Source organism: Megalobrama amblycephala, linkage group LG20, assembly GCF_018812025.1.
Source record: "Megalobrama amblycephala isolate DHTTF-2021 linkage group LG20, ASM1881202v1, whole genome shotgun sequence".
NCBI lineage: Eukaryota > Metazoa > Chordata > Actinopteri > Cypriniformes > Xenocyprididae > Megalobrama > Megalobrama amblycephala.
Genome location: NC_063063.1, coordinates 24,604,010 through 24,622,331, shown reverse-complemented (window position 1 = coordinate 24,622,331; position 18,322 = coordinate 24,604,010). Strand labels below are relative to the sequence as shown.

Here is an 18,322-nt window from a genome sequence, read left to right as displayed (position 1 = left end):
TTGAGTACTTTTGATGTTTAATCATAAAATTGTATGTCAACGCCTCCAGGAAAGCCCAACTAGAGAGCTGGCAGATCACAGTTTTCCCTTGGGTGGAGAGTCAAGTAAACCGAGTGCGAAGAGTAAAGTGCAAAACCAGCAGGAAAAAGTCAATGCCTCTGATGACTCTTCTGATGGAAACATCTCAGAAGAGAGTAAGAGTCTTTTTTTCCTTTTGCTTTTTGCTGCACAAAACATTTAAGTATCTATCATTAAGTATCTACCATCCTGCTTTGTCTTTGATCTTAGGTGCAGGGTTTGAATGGGAAGATGATTTCCCATTGCTGCCCCTTCCCACATCTTCCAAGGGGTCTCCTCCGGACATCACTGCAAAGCCGAGCCTACCGACCAGCAGCACTAAACCTGCGGCACAAGTCTCACGTTTTACCGTTTCTCCATCCAATGTGTCACGTTTCTCCATTACACATGTCTCAGATTCAGATATGGATTCTGCAGGAGGTGAGACAGCAGTGTTCTTGTAAGGGTGGTTCACCTACAGTGGTTCAGGCTGCAGGGTTGCCGAATGACTAAAGAAACGTTATCAGCAAGATGGTAGAAAACTGTACATTTCTCGTCAATTCCAAACCACTGCTACTTATACCAATAATGGAAATAAGCGCAGTTACAATAGCAAAATATGTGGGAGAGCATTGCTATAGTGTGACGATATTGTATTGCAATAGGGAGCACATTAATGTTAATACCAAATCAAAACTATTTAGCACATCATTTGTAATTGAAAGGGCTTAATGATAATATCTGGTTATGGTTACACTTAAAATAGTTACAAAATAGATGTATGAGATGATACGAACTTATACCATTAATCGTAATGTTAAATGTTACCTGAGGGATAGAAAGAGAGAGAGAGAGAAAGAAAGTGTAGAGGGAAAGAGACGTGAGAGTGGTTAAAGTTACCATCGTTTCTTACTGTATTCATGGAGACAAGACTGTCGTTATTTTCATTTTTTAAACACTTGCAGTCTGTATAATTCATAAACACAACTTCATTCTTTATAAATCTCTCCAACAGTGTGTAATGTTAGCTTTAGCCACGGAGCACCATCAAACTCATTCAGAATCAAATGTAAACATCCAAATAAATACCATACTTACACGATTAGACATGCTGCACGACGAACACTTTGTAAAGAACAATTTTGAGGGTTATATTAGCTGTGTGAACTTTGTTTATGCTGTTTAAGGCAGTCGTGAGGTCGGGGGCAGGGAGCACGAGAATTTAAAGGGGCCACAGCCTGAATCGCTGCATATTTAATGATGCCCCAAAATAGGCAGTTAAAAAAAATGAATTAAAAAAAAAATCTATGGGGTATTTTGAGCAGAAACTTCACAGACACATTCAGGGGACACCTTAGACTTATATTAGATCTTTTGAAAACACGTTCTACGGCACCTTTAAAATATCTTTGGATATTTTCAACCTTACATTTTTATCATTAACGGAAGCTAAATTAAAAATGTTTATATACAATATACAATTAAAACGTATACATTATTATTATTACTTAATATAAAGCTAATGTAAATATGTGCTTTTACTCTATTTTAAAGGGAGCAGTGAAGACGGGGAAAGAGAGTGAATCATCATACTACTGCCACTGACAGACCCTCTTTTTTTTTTTTTTTTTTTTTTTTTTTTTGATCAAGGAGACCTCAGTAAGAAGAAGGTTTGGATCTCTTTGGAAGTTTCAGATTCTCTCAGTGACAGTGCCTCTTAATGTCAGTAAACACTTCAGAGAAGCCCTTTTGGGCCCAGAAGAAAAAACATGTGGAAGTGACTAAACATATTAAGAATCACAAACTAAAATTTGGCATATTATAAATAAAAAGAGAGTTTGGACGGATCTGTTTAGTTCATATGGACCTACTGAAAACTGACTGTGACTGTTTACAACATCAGATACTGTATTTTTGGATAGTGTTGAAAAAAGACGCTAAAGGTATCACTGCATCAAACATTGAATGAGACCATCTTAGCGAAATGTAACAAAACTAAACCGAACTGATTTTTACTGTGAAATATCAATGCAGTGTTGTTTGTCTAGCAAAGGAGGAGTTTTAGAAAGGAGAGGGTATTTAAGTGTTTTTATGACTAAAATGAAGTTCACGACACACAGCTGCCTTGTGTTTGTCACCTGCCTGAGAGTAGCATTGTGTAATGGTGACATGGCATTCTGAACCCACTTTTATGATTTTATTAATAATCATACTTGGATTTTTATTATCAAATCTCTTTCTTCATAATTTGCTTAGTGTTCTGGATCATGTTTATTTACATATTTTCCAGTGCTTCAATTTAAATCAATTTGCACATGAGGCAAATGATTTTGATATGTCTTTGCTGTTCATAGCAGGAATCATGTTCCCTTGAGTTTGACTTTGAATATCTGCAGCTAAATCCATGAAATAATATATAAAAGTGATGATTACCCTTTTAAAGTATTAAAGTTTTAAGAGTAGACAATTAGAAAATCTTCATAATACTCAAAAATAAATATCAAACAATATATAATTGACAACATATTATGTAATGGGGGATTTCAATGAACGTGTATTTAATGATGTATTTAGGGTGACTACTGGTGAAGAGGAACACTTAAGCTAAATCATCATGTTGCCGTTTGAATCATATAATTAAAAAAAGACAAACGTGATTACAAATGATCAGAAAGTGTTGCATTTTACCTGTATTCACCCTATTAAAATGATGCTGTACATGCCTGCTATCTTTTGAGGATTGAAGCCGGGTTGTATTATGATCAGGGTGTTAATAATATATATAAAGAGTGTTATTTATTAGCCAACACATGTTTTATATTTCCTTGAACTTTGAAGAACAGATAAATGCTTTTTTTGCATTGCAAGCTGCAATGCTTAACAGACTGTCATGCTAAACTAGATGTTGGACTTTAGAAATTGACCAGTAGGGACAATTTAAACTGCTGAACAAAATGGACATGATCTTGTGACTTTTTCTCTGATATGGTTGGGAAACAACACATCGGACGTGATCAAGGAGGACGAGCCTGCAGATGTGACTGAGAACAGTGTACAGTGCGGAGGGACTCGATGCTACCTGCACACTTCTGTGTGTTAAATCTCGATTCGCTACTCTCGATATGTTCTGTTTGTTTGCCCGTGAAGGCGCTTATTCTATGTAACTGTCTAGCTTAGATTGAACTAGACAACAGTCTGTACTATTTTTGTATTTGATTCAACAATTTTAAACTACTGAAAGATCTCAGGAGGTAAAGGACAAGGAAAAATATGTGTTTTCTGCCAAAGAAATGTATCACATGATGTGGCACAAGCTGGATTGGTGTCCCGTATGTCATTCTGATTCAGAGCGGCAGATTCACTGATTTTTTCCTGCGATATTTGCCTGTACGATGGTTTTAAATTGCAGTATAATGTTAAGCGAGAGTGGATGTAAGTCTGTTCCTCAAATGTGTCAAACTTAGTGAAAAAAATAAAAAACTATTCTGTTTGACGACTGTCTTGCAAATTTATTTTGTCTTAATAAATACACTCTAAGAAGAAAAGGTTCTATATAGAACTTTGTGAAGTCACACATGCAAATACTTTTGCATATGACTGCCTCCAGAGCAAGAATAGTTTTACATCATTGCACCATAGGCCCCGCCCACTGCTATTCAATCTCTTAATGGCTGATATCAAAAAGGAGCTGTAAAGTATTTTTGTTGAAGTACAATGTCGTTTTGACCATAATAATGTACCAAATCTAACTCGTTTAAATATTACAGTAGTACCCTTCTAAATCCTTCATTCCAAAGGGCCCTTTGTAGTGGCCAGTTTTGAGCACTTCGGTTTGGAACGACCCTTCAATATGGCGGCCGTGATTATTTTCACTCCAAAGTGCCCTTCGGAGGGCGATATATCCCGTTTGGAACGCACCGATAGAGTACCTCAGAGATGAGGTGTTTTTGTAGGCCAACCCGGAAATTAGCGACGCACAGGTTCCCTTGATCGAAAACCTGTGCATTTTTCCCATAGACTTTTGGAAAATCGCAAAAAATAAGCTCTGTGTTTAAAAAACACAAAACGTGCTCGCTGATTATGATCTGCGCTGTGTATGAATACTTATCCACTTTTTCATGAAAAAAGCTGTCCAAATGTCCTGTTTGTCATGATGATGTCTAAAGTCCCTGCCAAAGGACCCCGCTAGAAATGTTACGTTCCCAGAACATTCTCAGAACGTCCCCACTGGTGTTAAAGACGTTGTCTAGTAACGTTCCCAGAATGTTCAGAGATGGACACGATGTGGATTTCTTTTAAGGTTTGGGGGACGTTATTTGGTGGACCTTCAGAGAACATTCAGGACGTTCTCTGAACGTTTAGGGAACCATACTTTATTTGGAAATGTTCTCAGAACGTCCCTGCTGCCCTTGTCAAAAAATTGAATTGAAAATTAGAGCTAAACTGACTAACAAAAGTGGCTGTTCAAACAAAAACTATTTTTCTTAAATGTCTTACCAAAAAAAGGCTCTTTAAAGGTAATTATTTAATTCCTGGATTAATATTATGAATCCTTTTCTTTAAAACTTGCAGTAAATCATAAGCTGACAACAGCACATGCATGAGCTAATATACTGCTTTATCACTGCATCAGCAACTACACCGTTACTGCAGCCTTTAAATAAAGCAACACACAGCAGAACATCAGTGTTTCTGGATCATCACTGACTGAAGCACAGGATCTACTCTCCAGCACAATGGTAACCTCACAAAACTCAGATAACAGAAACAGAACATTAAACACTAACAGATCTCTCTAGATCTCAGCATCTTCACTTATTACAAACCACTCTGACTTTATTTCTTTCATTCAAATCTTCTTAATGAGGTGTTGATGTTTTATCAAAACTTATAAATGTCACTGTTACGGAGATAAGCGCTTGCTTTAGTTAGGCTCCTGACATTTGACTTTATTTATTTTTTCTTTTCCAGTTGTTGTAACTGTGTTTCTGTAAGATTCTAAGAACATCATGTGCCCGTTTTTGTGCTTCTGTATCTCTGTCTAGCCATTACATCATGCTTGCTTAGAGAACATGTTGCTTTTCTTAGAGTTGTGCACAACCCCTACTGATTGTATTAATACTGGGGTGCCATTTTCACTTCCTATATTTTCAATATATACTGGCTGAATAAACTTTGTATCTTGGTTGAACTGCACTCTTTGTGTCTGAGTCTTCCATTTGATACCCAGGTACCTGCTTTTCTGTGCTGGATCGCTCAACCCGAATAGATCTTTTTGAACTGTATTATTAAGTTGAATTATTAGAGTTGGGGGCTCGTCCGGGATAGGGGGGATCGGAGGACCTACGAGAAGGGGGTAAGTGTTTTCTGATATTTCTTGAAGGAAATATATTAAACTTGCCCCTGTAGGATCCTGTGTTGAAACATCTCGTAAGGGATACGAGATGGGTTTTTTATTAGTAGTCGCTAGTGGAATTAAGCTTTCCATTGTTGTTACATTTCAGATGGCAACAGTAGTTCAATTGGCTATTAGCGTCTAAAGCATCTGTTACAAAAAAAAAAAAGTTGTGAGAAAAGAAAAATCTGATCAAATGTTTTTGGTTGCTCATTGTTAATGAATATATCATCATACAGTGGTTTTATTCACTGATCTCTGAATATTGTATTTTCTTTCATGTTGTTGTGGTCCTACAATGCATGAAATCCTGTCCTGCTTTGAAACTGAAAGTTTTATCATTATGCAGAAATTATTTAGACAGCATCATGTAGACTCACACAGACATCAACTTTCTGAATATGAACCTCAACAATGGTGACAAAAGTTTCAGATAGATTAACTCTGAGCATCACAAAACAAACTACTAAAGTCACAAAAAATGTCTGTTTATTGTCACGATTGTTGAAGATCATACGTTGATTCATGATGTCTGTGTGAGTCTACAAGACACTGTCTTTATAATGAATTTAAAAAATAAAATAAATCATTAATTAATGCAAATCTAGCACTTAATACACTCATAGTTTAGACTCTGGAGTCGATCAATGAATCACCAGCACTAAACAACCCAATTCATCCGATCAGACGTTCTCTTGCATTTTTTGCACAGTTAAACCAGCCAGAAAAAATCTAATGTTAAACTATCAAGACTCAAGAGCCCATCTAAAGCAAATGCTCACCTCTATAACGGTAACTTCAAACTTTATTTTCTATAAAACACCCACATAGAAGGCAATGTTCTCGTGACCATATGCAACTTTGCCTAAAAGTTCTCTAAAGATGACGAAAATTCTGAAATTTTACAGAACATTCGGGACATAAAACATCTTCTTTTGGTAATGAAAGTGCTGCAGTTCAAGGTTTCTTATATGACTTTAGGAGGACGTTCCAATTTGGTTAATTTTATGGTCACATAAGAACGTTACAAAGAGGACATTTGGGACATTAACAGAACGTTCCCACATGGTCCTCTGTTGGTCATTTACAGACATCCCAACCTGCAAAAAGTCATTTCAGGGAGGTACACCCCCCCCCCCCCCCCCCCAAAAAAAAGGAGCTATAAGCTATAGGCATATGCAATTACTCGTTAATTATTTTTTAAATATGTAGATTACTTTTACTATTTATATAAGCTGCTTATACTATTTATGTAAACTGCTTTTATTTATTTTCCATTGCAACTTTAAACAGGTCTAAGGAGTTTGTTGTTTTCATGTAGCCTTGGCAACTAGCCTGAATAATATGCACATGAAATGAAACTTGTCAACTCACCTCACTGATAATCGATTGGTTGATTTGCCGAAAAAGGCCATTCGGGATGCTCTCTGTCTTACATGCGCTTCGCACACACACGCAAGGTCTCTCTCTCACTCCCTCTCCCTCTCTGCCGTGCGCGCGCTGGTTTGAAACAGTCTCTATGCGCGCTCTTGCTCGCTCGCTCTAGATTCCGGGAGATTTTAACTATGCGGGAGACTCCCGGAACTTCCGGGAGACTTGGGATGTCTGCATTTAATAACGTTCACGAAATAAGTTTAGGGGGACGTTCTATTTTGGTTATTTTATGGTCGCGTGAGAACGTTACAAAGAGGACATTTGGGAAGTTAACAGAACGTCCAATAGTAATAGTCCCCTAAACATTCCCAGAACGTCCTGAATGTTCCCTGAAAGTCCACCAAATAACGTCCCCCAAACCTTAAAAGAACTCCACATCGTGACCGTCTCTGAACGTTCTGGGAACGTTACTAGACAACGTTTACATTTACATTTACTGACAAGCCTTAAAGGAGCCGCCACTTAAAAACGGATAATTTCAGAGAGAGGGTCAGAATGAGGGTTGAAAATAATCGTTTTTCTACATAATTTTTTTTTTTTTGAGTTTGTGCAACAAACTTTTTTTATAAGTGAACCTAAAGGAACATAGGCTAGTAAAGTAATAATAAAAAAGTCATGACCCCTTTAAGACATATTTCACACAATGATAGTGTTTTAACAGGATAAATAAAATAAATACACCGGTAACCCTTACTTTTATACAACCGGCTGCTTTATTTGATTGTATACAGATAGCCTACTATTTGTGCACATTGTTAGATATGAAAGAAAATGGGAGAAAATGCATCTAAAAATTTTAATTCTGAAATTCGAATATCTAAATGCAGGATAAAATGAATTCAGTGAAATACAAAAAAAAAAAAAACATTTTAGGTTATCTCTTAATTTTCCATTCTCACATAATATTTACATAATATACATATAACACACATAACTGCTGTACAGTGTTCATAAACAGTGAGTGTTGGAAGTTTGTATTATATCATATAAAATATGTGATATTAAATTAATTTCTGTTATTTGAATCACTTTATTGAGGCTGCACCTTATTTTAAATGATTCAGAGTGCAGGAGACAAGTGTGGTACGTGGCAAGAGGGCAGAAAATGTGTTGTATGAGACTAGAAGACTACATATCATACTATATATGTTATCTGGTCATTTGAGCAGATGTCTTCAACGGACCAAACAGACCTATCTAGAGGTCTTCTAAAAGTAAAAAGATAATACTAAATACATTTACATGTTTAAATATCGAGTGATGGATTCTTCCAGTCATAGATGGAAATCAACATGATGATCTATATGATCCATATTATGGCAATACTAGAGCTCAGAGAAGCTCAGAGTGCGTTCTGTTTTTCAGACTGTGGATCGTGGGTGTAAGATAAGGTTCTGTACAGTAGCTCTAGCCCATGTGGCCTGCAAAAAAAGTGTCCTAATGATGAAGTCGAGATCCAAGGTCTTCAGTTATGATGAGTTTGGGTTTCTGCTTGCTGATGGAATTGCTTTGTCTTTGGTGAGATGCGAGCGCAAATGTGGTGAATTGGAGAGGGTCCGTCACTCTAAAAAAACATACAAACCATAGCATTATATAAAGGACAGACGTGCCATATGCATGCTTAAACGTTTTTTTTTTTTTTAAACCAAAAATCTTGGACAATAAAACATGCAGCATGAATTTAAAAAGAATGTTTGAAGCTCTATATTTGATTGAGTGAAAATGGAAGGAAACGAAGAAGAAAATAATCGAGATTATGCATGCCATAAAATCTGATATGCTGATTATAATTCAAGTTCAGTTTCTCTTCCCTGAGTCATTTACGCATCCGTGGCTGTTTAAAAGATTCATTTCAGAGTGACTATATTAACAGTCATGTCAGGAAATGATCACATCATATTTTGCATTCAGATATGAAATTGTATGTGTAAATTGAATTCTTTAGAAAGCTGGAGCTTTATCAAATGGACTGGGGAGGAAAGAAACTTGAAGCTGAAGTAAAATCAGGCCCAGTCATAACCTTCAACATGCTGTGGATGGAAACACTTAAACCAGCGGTGAATACAGAGACCCCAAAAGTAATGGCTGACAAATTGTTATTCTAATTATATAGTGTGTGTGTATGTATATATAAGGTATATATACACTACTTATTTTCATATATTATTTAATGCAATGACATTTAGATATTTTAAGCATTCAAATACTTTGTGGGGTCACTTTATTAAGTGGTGTTGTAAGCATGCAATCTTCTTTTAACTTTTTCCCCTATACATCAAAAATCATGGAGATCATAGAGATATACTATAGTTGTATAGTTTACTCACTCAAAAGCGTTCAAATTCAGGAACCACACTGAAAAAAAACAAGAACATGCTAGAAATTTGACTATTTACCTTTAATGAAAGAAACTATAGGCTACTATTAATGTTTATTTATTGTTTTTCTAAAAAATTCAGCAGACTCTTTCACTGAAACTACTACGGAAGAGGATTAGGGCCAAGCAATAATAAAAAAATAAAACCATCTCGAGATTAAAATCGTTAAATTACGAGAAAAAACTTGTTAAATTTTGAGAAACCGTCGAGATAAAATGTTGAGAATAAACTCATTAAATTACGAGAAAAAAGTTGTTAAATTATGAGAACAAATTCGTAATTTAACGAATTTGTTCTCATAATTTAACAACTTTTTTCTCGTAATTTAATGACTTTATTCTCACAATTTAATGACTTTATTCTCAACATTTTATCTCGACTTTTTTCTTGAAATTTAACGAGTTTTTTCTCGTAATTTAATGAGTTTATTCTCAACATTTTATTTCGACTTTTTTCTCGAAATTTAACGAGTTTTTTCTCGAAATTTAACAACTTTAATCTCAAGACGGTTTTATTTTTTTATTATTGCTTGGCCCTAATCCTCTTCCGTAAACTACAAAATAGAGCCTGAAACGTTACAAATTATTATATTATAGCATTATAAAAAGTGCTTAACCCTCAGAAAATGAACAAATCAAACGAGAGCAACTTTTTACAGAGAACTGGACATAAGTTAAGCAGATTGTCACAGTTATGATATCTAATAGTTTTTAAAATGCTTTTTGATCTTTTTTATTATTTGTTATTAACTCTTTCCCTGCCAACTTTTTTTTAGTTTTAAGTTGCCAGCCAGCACCAGCATTTTTTTTTTCATCTTCACCTTCACAAAATTTTCATGGCCCCCAGAGTGGTTTTGTTTTTTTAATGTGGGTAAGTTTCATTTAAGAAAGCAACATTTTGAACAAAAAGCTAAGAAAACATTTTTGTCAAAGTTTACGTCGTGATCGGGTTCAGAAAAAAATCGTTACTGAATTCATTCAGTAACAGTAGGCAGTTTTGATTTATATGCTGTTAAATGTTTGATGATCACGTTAGCTTACATGTGTGTAAGCAATGCATCTATCGTTTGTTTCTGCTTCTTCTTCGCCTGTTTTTATACTGTACTCTTTCAGAAGATGCATAATAGCACCCCCTGCCGTATAAGAGTGAAAACATGGATTGACGGAAAATTCAGTCAATGGCAGGGAAAGCGTTAGTCAGCTCTGTAATGAAATTATTGTTACTGTGAAAAGTAATTAAAACACCTTTTGCAAGAGTTTTTATTAAATTTAGTTTATCATTTGCCAATATTTTTTCTTCAGACGTAACAAATGAATCAGAATTGTGAAACTGTTGTAAAACTCCCCTGCCTAATGCTGTGCAGATATAGGCTACATACTATGTAGGCCTATGTTAGTATGTTATATGAACATTTTACCTGAGATTTGATTGAAAGATAATTCAAAACAGATTTTTTTCCAGGTTAGGGGACATTTGCAAACCTGACAATGTTTAATACAGTAAAATGAGTGTGAGCACAGTGAAAGCTGAGTTGCAGATTAATAATGTCGGCTAATAGTGTTACACTTCAGATTGACAGTGTCTCCAGAAATCAATCTGAGTACTGACAATCACCAGAAACTGCACAGGTATTAAAGGGTTAGTTCACCCAAAAATGAAAATTCTGTCATTTATTACTTACCCTCATGCCGTTCCACACCCGTAAGACCTTCGTTAATCTTCAGAACACAAATTAAATTGCTCCATAGGGAGCAATGGACACTTTCTCTCTCAAGATCCATAAAGGTAAAGTTACTAAAAACATATTTAAATCGGTTCATGTGAGTACAGTGGTTCAATATTAATCTTATAAAGCGACGAGAATATTTTTGGAGCGCCAAAAAAACTAAATAACGACTTATTTAGTGATGGCCGATTTCAAAACACTGCTTCAGGAAGCATCGGAGCACAGATGAATCAGTGTATCGAATCTGCTGTTCGGAGCGCCAAAGTCACGTGATTTCAGCCGTTGCCGTTTTGACACACTGATTCATTTATGCGCCTATGCTTCATGTAGCAGTGTTTTGAAATTGGCCATCACTATATAAGTCGTTATTTTGTTTTTTTTGGCGCTCCAAAAATATTCTCGTCGCTTTATAATATTAATATTGAACCACTGTACTCACATGAACCGATTTAAATATGTTTTTAGTACCTTTATGGATCTTGAGAGAGAAAGTGTTCATTGCTCCCTATGGATTTCAACTAAAATATCTTAATTTGTGTTCTGAAGATTAACGAAGGTCTTACGGGTGTGGAACGGCATGAGGGTAAGTAATAAATGACATTTTTGTTTGAACTAACCCTTTAAGATGGTGATGACTGAAATACTTAATCAGCTATCATAAGATGACAATTTCAGATCAATTTAGAGACAAACAGACTAAAATCAATCTGTTGATCGTCTCATGGCAAGACTAAAGACAGCTTAATTAAGAAGGAAATCAAATTATGACGAGAAGGGCATTAAAAAAATCTACACTGCTTAAATCTGAAGAAATGTTTATTCATCTTCTCAAGAGTAGAAAGTCACATGATCATTTAGCAACGTTACACAGTTCTAGTATCGCCCAAAATACATGCATATTGGAGTGCATATATACACTTTTCTGTACAGTTATTGTAATTTCTCTCCTTTTACATCCAAAAGTGGGCATTCCAGAAAAAAACGACAAATAACATGATAGAGGTGGTCAGATCTCAGATCTCTCAGCGTGGCGGCTGTACCATGGCCTTTACTTTAGTGCAGAAAGAAGAAACACTGGCAATGGCTTCCAGTCCTTGACACCTTACTGCTTTTGTCTCTAAATTCATCAAAACAGAGATGAAGAGTGTTGGCAGAGCTACAGCAAGACGTTGGTGTAGTTACACACAAAATAGACAAACAGAAAGCAAAAGAAAAAAACTACAGGAGGAGAGACAGACACAAAGCACCCGGTAGAATATGTAGTGCGGGAAAACATGTGAAAACCTTTAAGGGAAAGTGATTGTGCAGTCTGGACTTTGCTTAAGGTGCATTTTATTTAATTGTGCATCACCTTCATGTACAACGATATATTGGCATTTCAAGTACAATACAGAGAAAATGTAAAGCAGTGCACCTTTAAACAATTACTGTTTGCTGACTAATAGACAAGCACTGTAGTGTTTCTATCACATCAGAGAAACATCAAAACTATCGCCTCTTTTGTCGCTTAATCATCATTTTGTTTCTATAAAAAGGCAATTTCAAAGCGTTTAATCAGTTCCCTTTCATTACAACACTGGAACTAAAAGACTTCAGCTTTCACTCCTGTGAAAAAGGCTATAAAACTCACACAAGTGGTGTGTAAGTGTATTATAAGCATATAAGAATGTGTAAATTGTTACTGAAAAAAAAAAAAAGATGGTATCAAATTTGATTATTGCTAGTGTTTACATATGTTTTGAATCAAAAAGCTGTACAGGGATCTTGTTGATCCAAAGAAAATAAATGCATCCATGTCAAAAGAAAATAATTAGATTACAATTCAGTGTTTGATTAAAGTTATGCTATTTACAAATATACTATGTACAAGGCACTGAATCACGTGGATTATATTAAGACTTGGCACATCAGTAATATGGATGAAAAAAGACAGTTCCGACTCTAAAATCTGATTGAACTTTATCTACATTAATAAAGTTGAGATGTTGCTTGGCAACTGTAAACAACCTATACTAAAACTATATTGTTTTCTTCCTTTCTGTTTTTTTTTTTTTTTTTTAAATGAGCAATGAGCCACTCTATGCCATGCATTACAGTGATTTACCATGTTAAGGGGGTTATACCCCTTATCTGTGGTGAAATCACTACCATACAGTTCTCACAGCTTATTGCATCACTTGGGGTTGGTGAAGGGACATGGAAATGTAGGTACCAGTTGTCTTTTCTTTCATGCATGAACCATGAATTCAAGAAACAACAATATTTATATTTTTAAAGAATTTGTTCCAATTCAGCTTCAAGGCTTTCAGAACTCAACAGTCTTCACTTGAGACACTGTAAAAGTCAAGTATGTACTGTACATTAATTCCACATGTCCTGCTCTAATCAACACTTGACGCATTTAGAAAACAGATACTTTATTGAAGGCGCTCCAGATGAGATATGAGATCACGGAGGCCCTTTACATCAGCAATATAAGATGGAAAAACACTTAAAGCTGTTTAATAATTACATCATATTCATTCAGTTGTACAATCCAAATGAATAATTAAAAAACACCTGAATCTAAATGTATTTTTTCTTAAATCCTTAACATTCGTTTGTACTTGGATAAACTCACCGTTATTGTTACAAACAATAGATTCAAACATATTGCCACACCAGTTTCATTTTAAAACACATTTTTGTTCAACAAAAAATGTAATTAATTTACTTGCCCTCATGTCGTTCCAAGCCCATACAACATTTCTTTCTTGCACGGAACACAAACAAAATTTAGATTTCTGAGCTTCTCTCTTCCATAAAGTGAAAGTGGATCGGTACCAGTTGCTGTCAAGCTCTAAATGACAAAAAAAGTGCACCATAAAAGTGGTCCATATGACTTGAGAAGCCATCCAGTAGCTTTGTGTGAGGAACAGACAATCACAGAAACAGAAAATCTTGCTAGACAGCTTTGGTCACCATCCACTTTCATTATAAGGAAAAAAAATCAGCTTAGATACTATAAGCCTTTTTGTGTTCCACAGAAGAAAAAGTCAGTAAAATTATGCTAAATCCGTAGCAGACCCTTAGATGGCAAAAGTGACGCACTTAGTTTATACATTGCTGACATGTACATGCATGAAAGACAGGCAAGAGATACATATAGACAATTTAACATGTTTATTAAAATAAGTTCAATATCCTCATGGTAGGAACGTATGATGAGGAAGGTCAACATGGAATATTCAGCATTCCGGTTCCATTAGGCTGCCTCCAACTTGGATAAAATAAGGGAAAGAGAAGGAGGGAAGGGTGGATCTAGATCCTCTTCCTCTGAGGGTGGAGTGAAGGGGGATGGATTGTTGAGAGATAAGGGAAGACAGGGAAGTGAGTGTGGACGGAGGGGAGGGTGGTGTCTGTGTGTCTGTCTGTCTGTCTGTCCTCTCACACTGTCGAAATCAATTTGACCTCCGCACTGTGGAACAAACAGAGGGAGATGCTGCCAGGCTGGCTTTGGACACAGACACATTGAAGCACAGAGAGCATAAAGCACTAATGTTCAAGGAATAGTTCACCCATAAATGAAAACTGTCATCATTTACTCACGTTCCAAACTTGTGTGACTTTATTAGTTTTTGTACTAGCACTGCAGTTACAATGAACGGGGACTGAGCTCATCTGGCAAAAGCACCATAAAAGAATCATAAAATCAGTCTGTATGAATCATTCACTAAACTTGAACTCAAGAAACGAATGAGTCTCATTCATGAATTAATGAGCTTGGTTTTGTGAACCAATTCACAGAAAAGATTGGAATCAAAAGAATGATTCGTTCTTGTGCTTCTCTTATTACAATGTCAAGATTATCAGGGAATAAAGATTTAAATGTTAGTGTGTTCTTTATACAAAGCTATTGTATGGCTTCAGGAAACTTATGAATACAGGAAATGAGTCATTTAGGGTGCGTTCACACTTGTAGTTCGGTTCGTTTGGTCCGGACCAAAGAAAAAAAAAAAAACATTTAGTCCTGGTCCGGTTAGCGTTCAGATTGGCAATTTTATCACCGAACCAAAAGATACCAAACCTTAAGGCATAGGGATACATTCACAACGTGATTGGTCGGATTTTATGACGTATTGCCTATTTTGAGACGGAACTTACCGAACATCCAAAACAATGCTGTTTGCTGAGGTAAATGCGCTCGTTGTGTGTGCGTAGCGGGGCGTAGCCTGCATGTGATGGTATTTTGGCCAGCTGGGAACTCGTAAAGAGCTTATAAAATGTGTAAAGTAGTCAAAACACCGGCGGGAATCCAGCCGTCACACACACACAAACGATCTGCTGCGTGGAGACGCGCGTCTGATGCCTGTGATGGGCAAACTCGCGACTATGACGAGAAAAACCGACATGCGTGAGGATTCTGTCCTTTTTAGGGTCTCGTCTTCCTGTTTTTGGTTCGTTTACATGTCTTTGGTCCGTGTTGCGCTCATATATCATTCGAACCGCACCAGAGTTCGTTTGGAAGCGGACCGAGACCCATCTTTTCAGCGGTCTCGGTCCGCTTGTTTGGTGCGCACCAGGGTTCGGAATGGCAGCGTTCACATATGTTCAAATGAACCGAGCAACCGCACCAGGGTTCGTCTTAATCGAACCAAACATGACAAGTGTGAACGCACCCTTAGACTACGTTTATGGGTCTTTTTTGAGCTGAAAAGCTCCAATCTCCATTTATTTCTGGTGTTTCAAGATAGGAAGAAAGTCCTTTGTAATAATGCGAGGGTGAGTAAATGATGACCGAATTTTAATTTGTGGGTGAACTATCCCTTCAATATTACTAATTTAATACTAATCTCTATTAAAGCAGGTTACAAACACATGATGGGCTGCATTTCCTGCAAGACACGTGTGTGTGTGTGTTCAGAAGTTAAATGAAAACAATTCAATAATGTACTAATCAGAAAAAACTTTAAGACAGATTTATACACTTGTATTGTGAAAATGGAGCCCATTGTTTCAAATGCATCATGGGAGTCAAATCTAAATGGTGTGTATAGCAAGGTGTAAAGTGAACTACAGATTTCAAATATACTTCTCAAGAGAACTTCCCTACAGAAATTAAAAGTTGGAACAAAAGACACTTAAAGACTAATTAAGACAGACACACATGGACAGCAAAAGCAAGAATGGGATGGAAACATAAATGGAAAAATTAAACAATTTGAAAAATGTAATCTCTACCTACATCAAAATTTGGGATGCTAAGGAATTTGGAATAAAAGCTGGGAATGGTCTGCTTCCCCATAGATGACCCAAAATTTATATTGATGTCACACAAGGTGCTTAAAAAAGTTAACTTAAATTGGTAAAGAATGGCTATACTATGTTTGAGAGTACATATGCCTCTCATCTATGGGAAATGACCATAAATGATTGACTATATTGTGAGGTTTATGAAACCCATTTAAACAATCAGAGGTTTCTCCCTTGTTCAATATGGGTTTAGGTGCCCTGTTTGGTCACCCGCCCACCTTATGTTTGGGCTAGACCTTCAGAAACGTCAGCTATGTTCGTCTGCTCCTGCTGCAGGTCAAGCAAACAAGACTTTTTTGCTTGCCATAATCGCCATGGATTTAGAATATTTATGCAACATTTTTAATTCAAACAAAACCATAGAGGAATAATTCAAATAATAGGAAACAAAGAAAGAACTTCTAGACAAACTAAAATGCTATTTAAAAAAAAAATAATATTGTGTCACTGTTCAGAGTGTGTATGAGTAAGTGAATACTTTGTCTTACCTTGTTTGGAATCGAGACTCGTACTCCTCAAGCCGTTGCTACGAAGGAAGAGAAAACATCTTTAAGTAATTTACTTTTCCTCAAATGTCCAGTAGATGGCAGTAGAAGAACACATAACACTTATGAACTGCAGTATTGACGATACTAAAGCTAAGCATCTCCATTGTAACAGGGAATAAAAAAGAGGTTCATTGAGTGCATCCTGAACAGAAGCAATGAGCAATTGGGCAGTGACTCCAGAAGACACAACAGTCACAACTGTCTATTTTTTTTTTTTTACAAGCATGACAATAAAATATTGAATGCACTAAGGAGGGGACCCTGGGGTTGTTGCTGGCTTTGTTACACAACAAAGCCCTACTTCTGAAACCATGACAAAAGACGCTCCTCCGTACCCCCGTGTATGAGATTGTGATGCATTTTGATGCTATACCCAGAAGTATTTGCATGCTTATTCATATACTGAAAGTCTGTAATGCCATTGCAAGTAGATACTTTATATTTCAGTAAAGTTTAGTACAAAAACAGACGTTTCATGCAAATATTTCTCAAAAATAAATATTGTTTTAAATGCCAAATCATAGATTTTGTTTGTTTTTACATGCAACATGCTAGCTTCCTTCAGGGTAATGTCCTGGAAGGTTCAGGGTAATGTCCTGGAACGTCCTCTATGCGGTTAGCTGGAGATTGGGCTGCTCTAATCAAACTGTCGCACCGCTATATTTCAGCATGTCTGATAAATGTCTACGACAGGTCATTAATACTATAGTACTATTAACATTTTTATAGAATGTTAATACTATAATGTTCTATACTAATACATCTATCAAGTTTAATCTGTGTGTACTGGATGTAAGACTGAGAATAGACAGGGTGTGTGTGTGTGTGTGTGTGCATAGCTTACTTGTGAGAGTCCTGGCACCGCCACGCTGTACGGTCTCTGTCGGCTGTGTGATGTGCTCTGCTGCTGGGCGAGGAAGCGTGTGGGCATGCCGTAATCAGGTGTTGGCAATGCCATCTCTCTCTCCAGAAGATTTCCTGTACTGCTGCTCCTGCTTTGCTGCAAACTACAAACACATATACACACCATTCAAGTCAACATGATTTGCCATTTGCATTTATTTGTCTTTAATGTGACATTTTTTAATAAATCAGAATATTGAACTGAGAAATGTAGTCCAGGACTTTTATCCTTTTGGAATTGACTGGATTGAGAAAAGAATAGAATGTAGCCAAAATGAATGCACATTTGCTAAAATAATAACTAAATAATGTCTAAACAATGTCTAGACATCAGTGAAAAGGAAAGTCATTTCAGAGGAAGAGCAAAATATTACATTTCGATTAAAGGTTACGAAGAATTTTTTTTCTTGGAATAACATGCACTGATCAAACACAATAAGATTATGAATGTGCATGAATAAAGGTCAATTTTGATTCGTCATGTCAATGTTAACATCTTTTATGCACATGCATCAAACTTTTCTCAATTGCATGTTTCATAGTGTTATTCAGCTCATGACTGTAGTTGAGCCAGCACAATATTACAAGG

The 18,322-nt window shown here is 36.2% G+C and overlaps 2 protein-coding genes across 16 annotated transcripts in view; one reads left to right on the top strand and one right to left on the bottom strand.

Annotated features, from left to right (window-relative positions):
- aatkb (apoptosis-associated tyrosine kinase b) overlaps positions 1 to 3,550 on the top strand; it is a 62,266-nt gene extending 58,716 nt beyond the window's left edge. For all 7 annotated transcript variants that reach the window (XM_048170385.1, XM_048170386.1, XM_048170389.1 and 4 more), the window contains 3 exons: positions 50 to 194; positions 289 to 498; positions 1,612 to 3,550. In XM_048170385.1, the coding sequence (XP_048026342.1) occupies positions 50 to 194; positions 289 to 498; positions 1,612 to 1,640 (384 nt within the window). In that variant the 3' untranslated portion in view covers positions 1,641 to 3,550. The remainder of the gene's footprint in view (positions 1 to 49; positions 195 to 288; positions 499 to 1,611) is intronic.
- A 4,118-nt stretch (positions 3,551 to 7,668) lies between these two features.
- The window catches only part of baiap2b (BAR/IMD domain containing adaptor protein 2b), a 62,040-nt gene continuing 51,386 nt past the window's right edge, over positions 7,669 to 18,322 (bottom strand). For 6 of the 9 annotated variants that reach the window (XM_048170427.1, XM_048170428.1, XM_048170435.1 and 3 more), the window contains 3 exons: positions 17,675 to 17,837; positions 16,771 to 16,808; positions 11,794 to 14,447 (listed from right to left, as the gene is read on the bottom strand). In XM_048170427.1, the coding sequence (XP_048026384.1) occupies positions 14,417 to 14,447; positions 16,771 to 16,808; positions 17,675 to 17,837 (232 nt within the window). In that variant the 3' untranslated portion in view covers positions 11,794 to 14,416. Of the gene's footprint in view, positions 8,451 to 9,213; positions 9,242 to 11,793; positions 14,448 to 15,544; positions 16,118 to 16,500; positions 16,553 to 16,770; positions 16,809 to 17,674; positions 17,838 to 18,322 lie in introns of those variants that run through there. The other 3 variants (XM_048170429.1, XM_048170431.1, XM_048170432.1) reach the window with 3 other exon arrangements.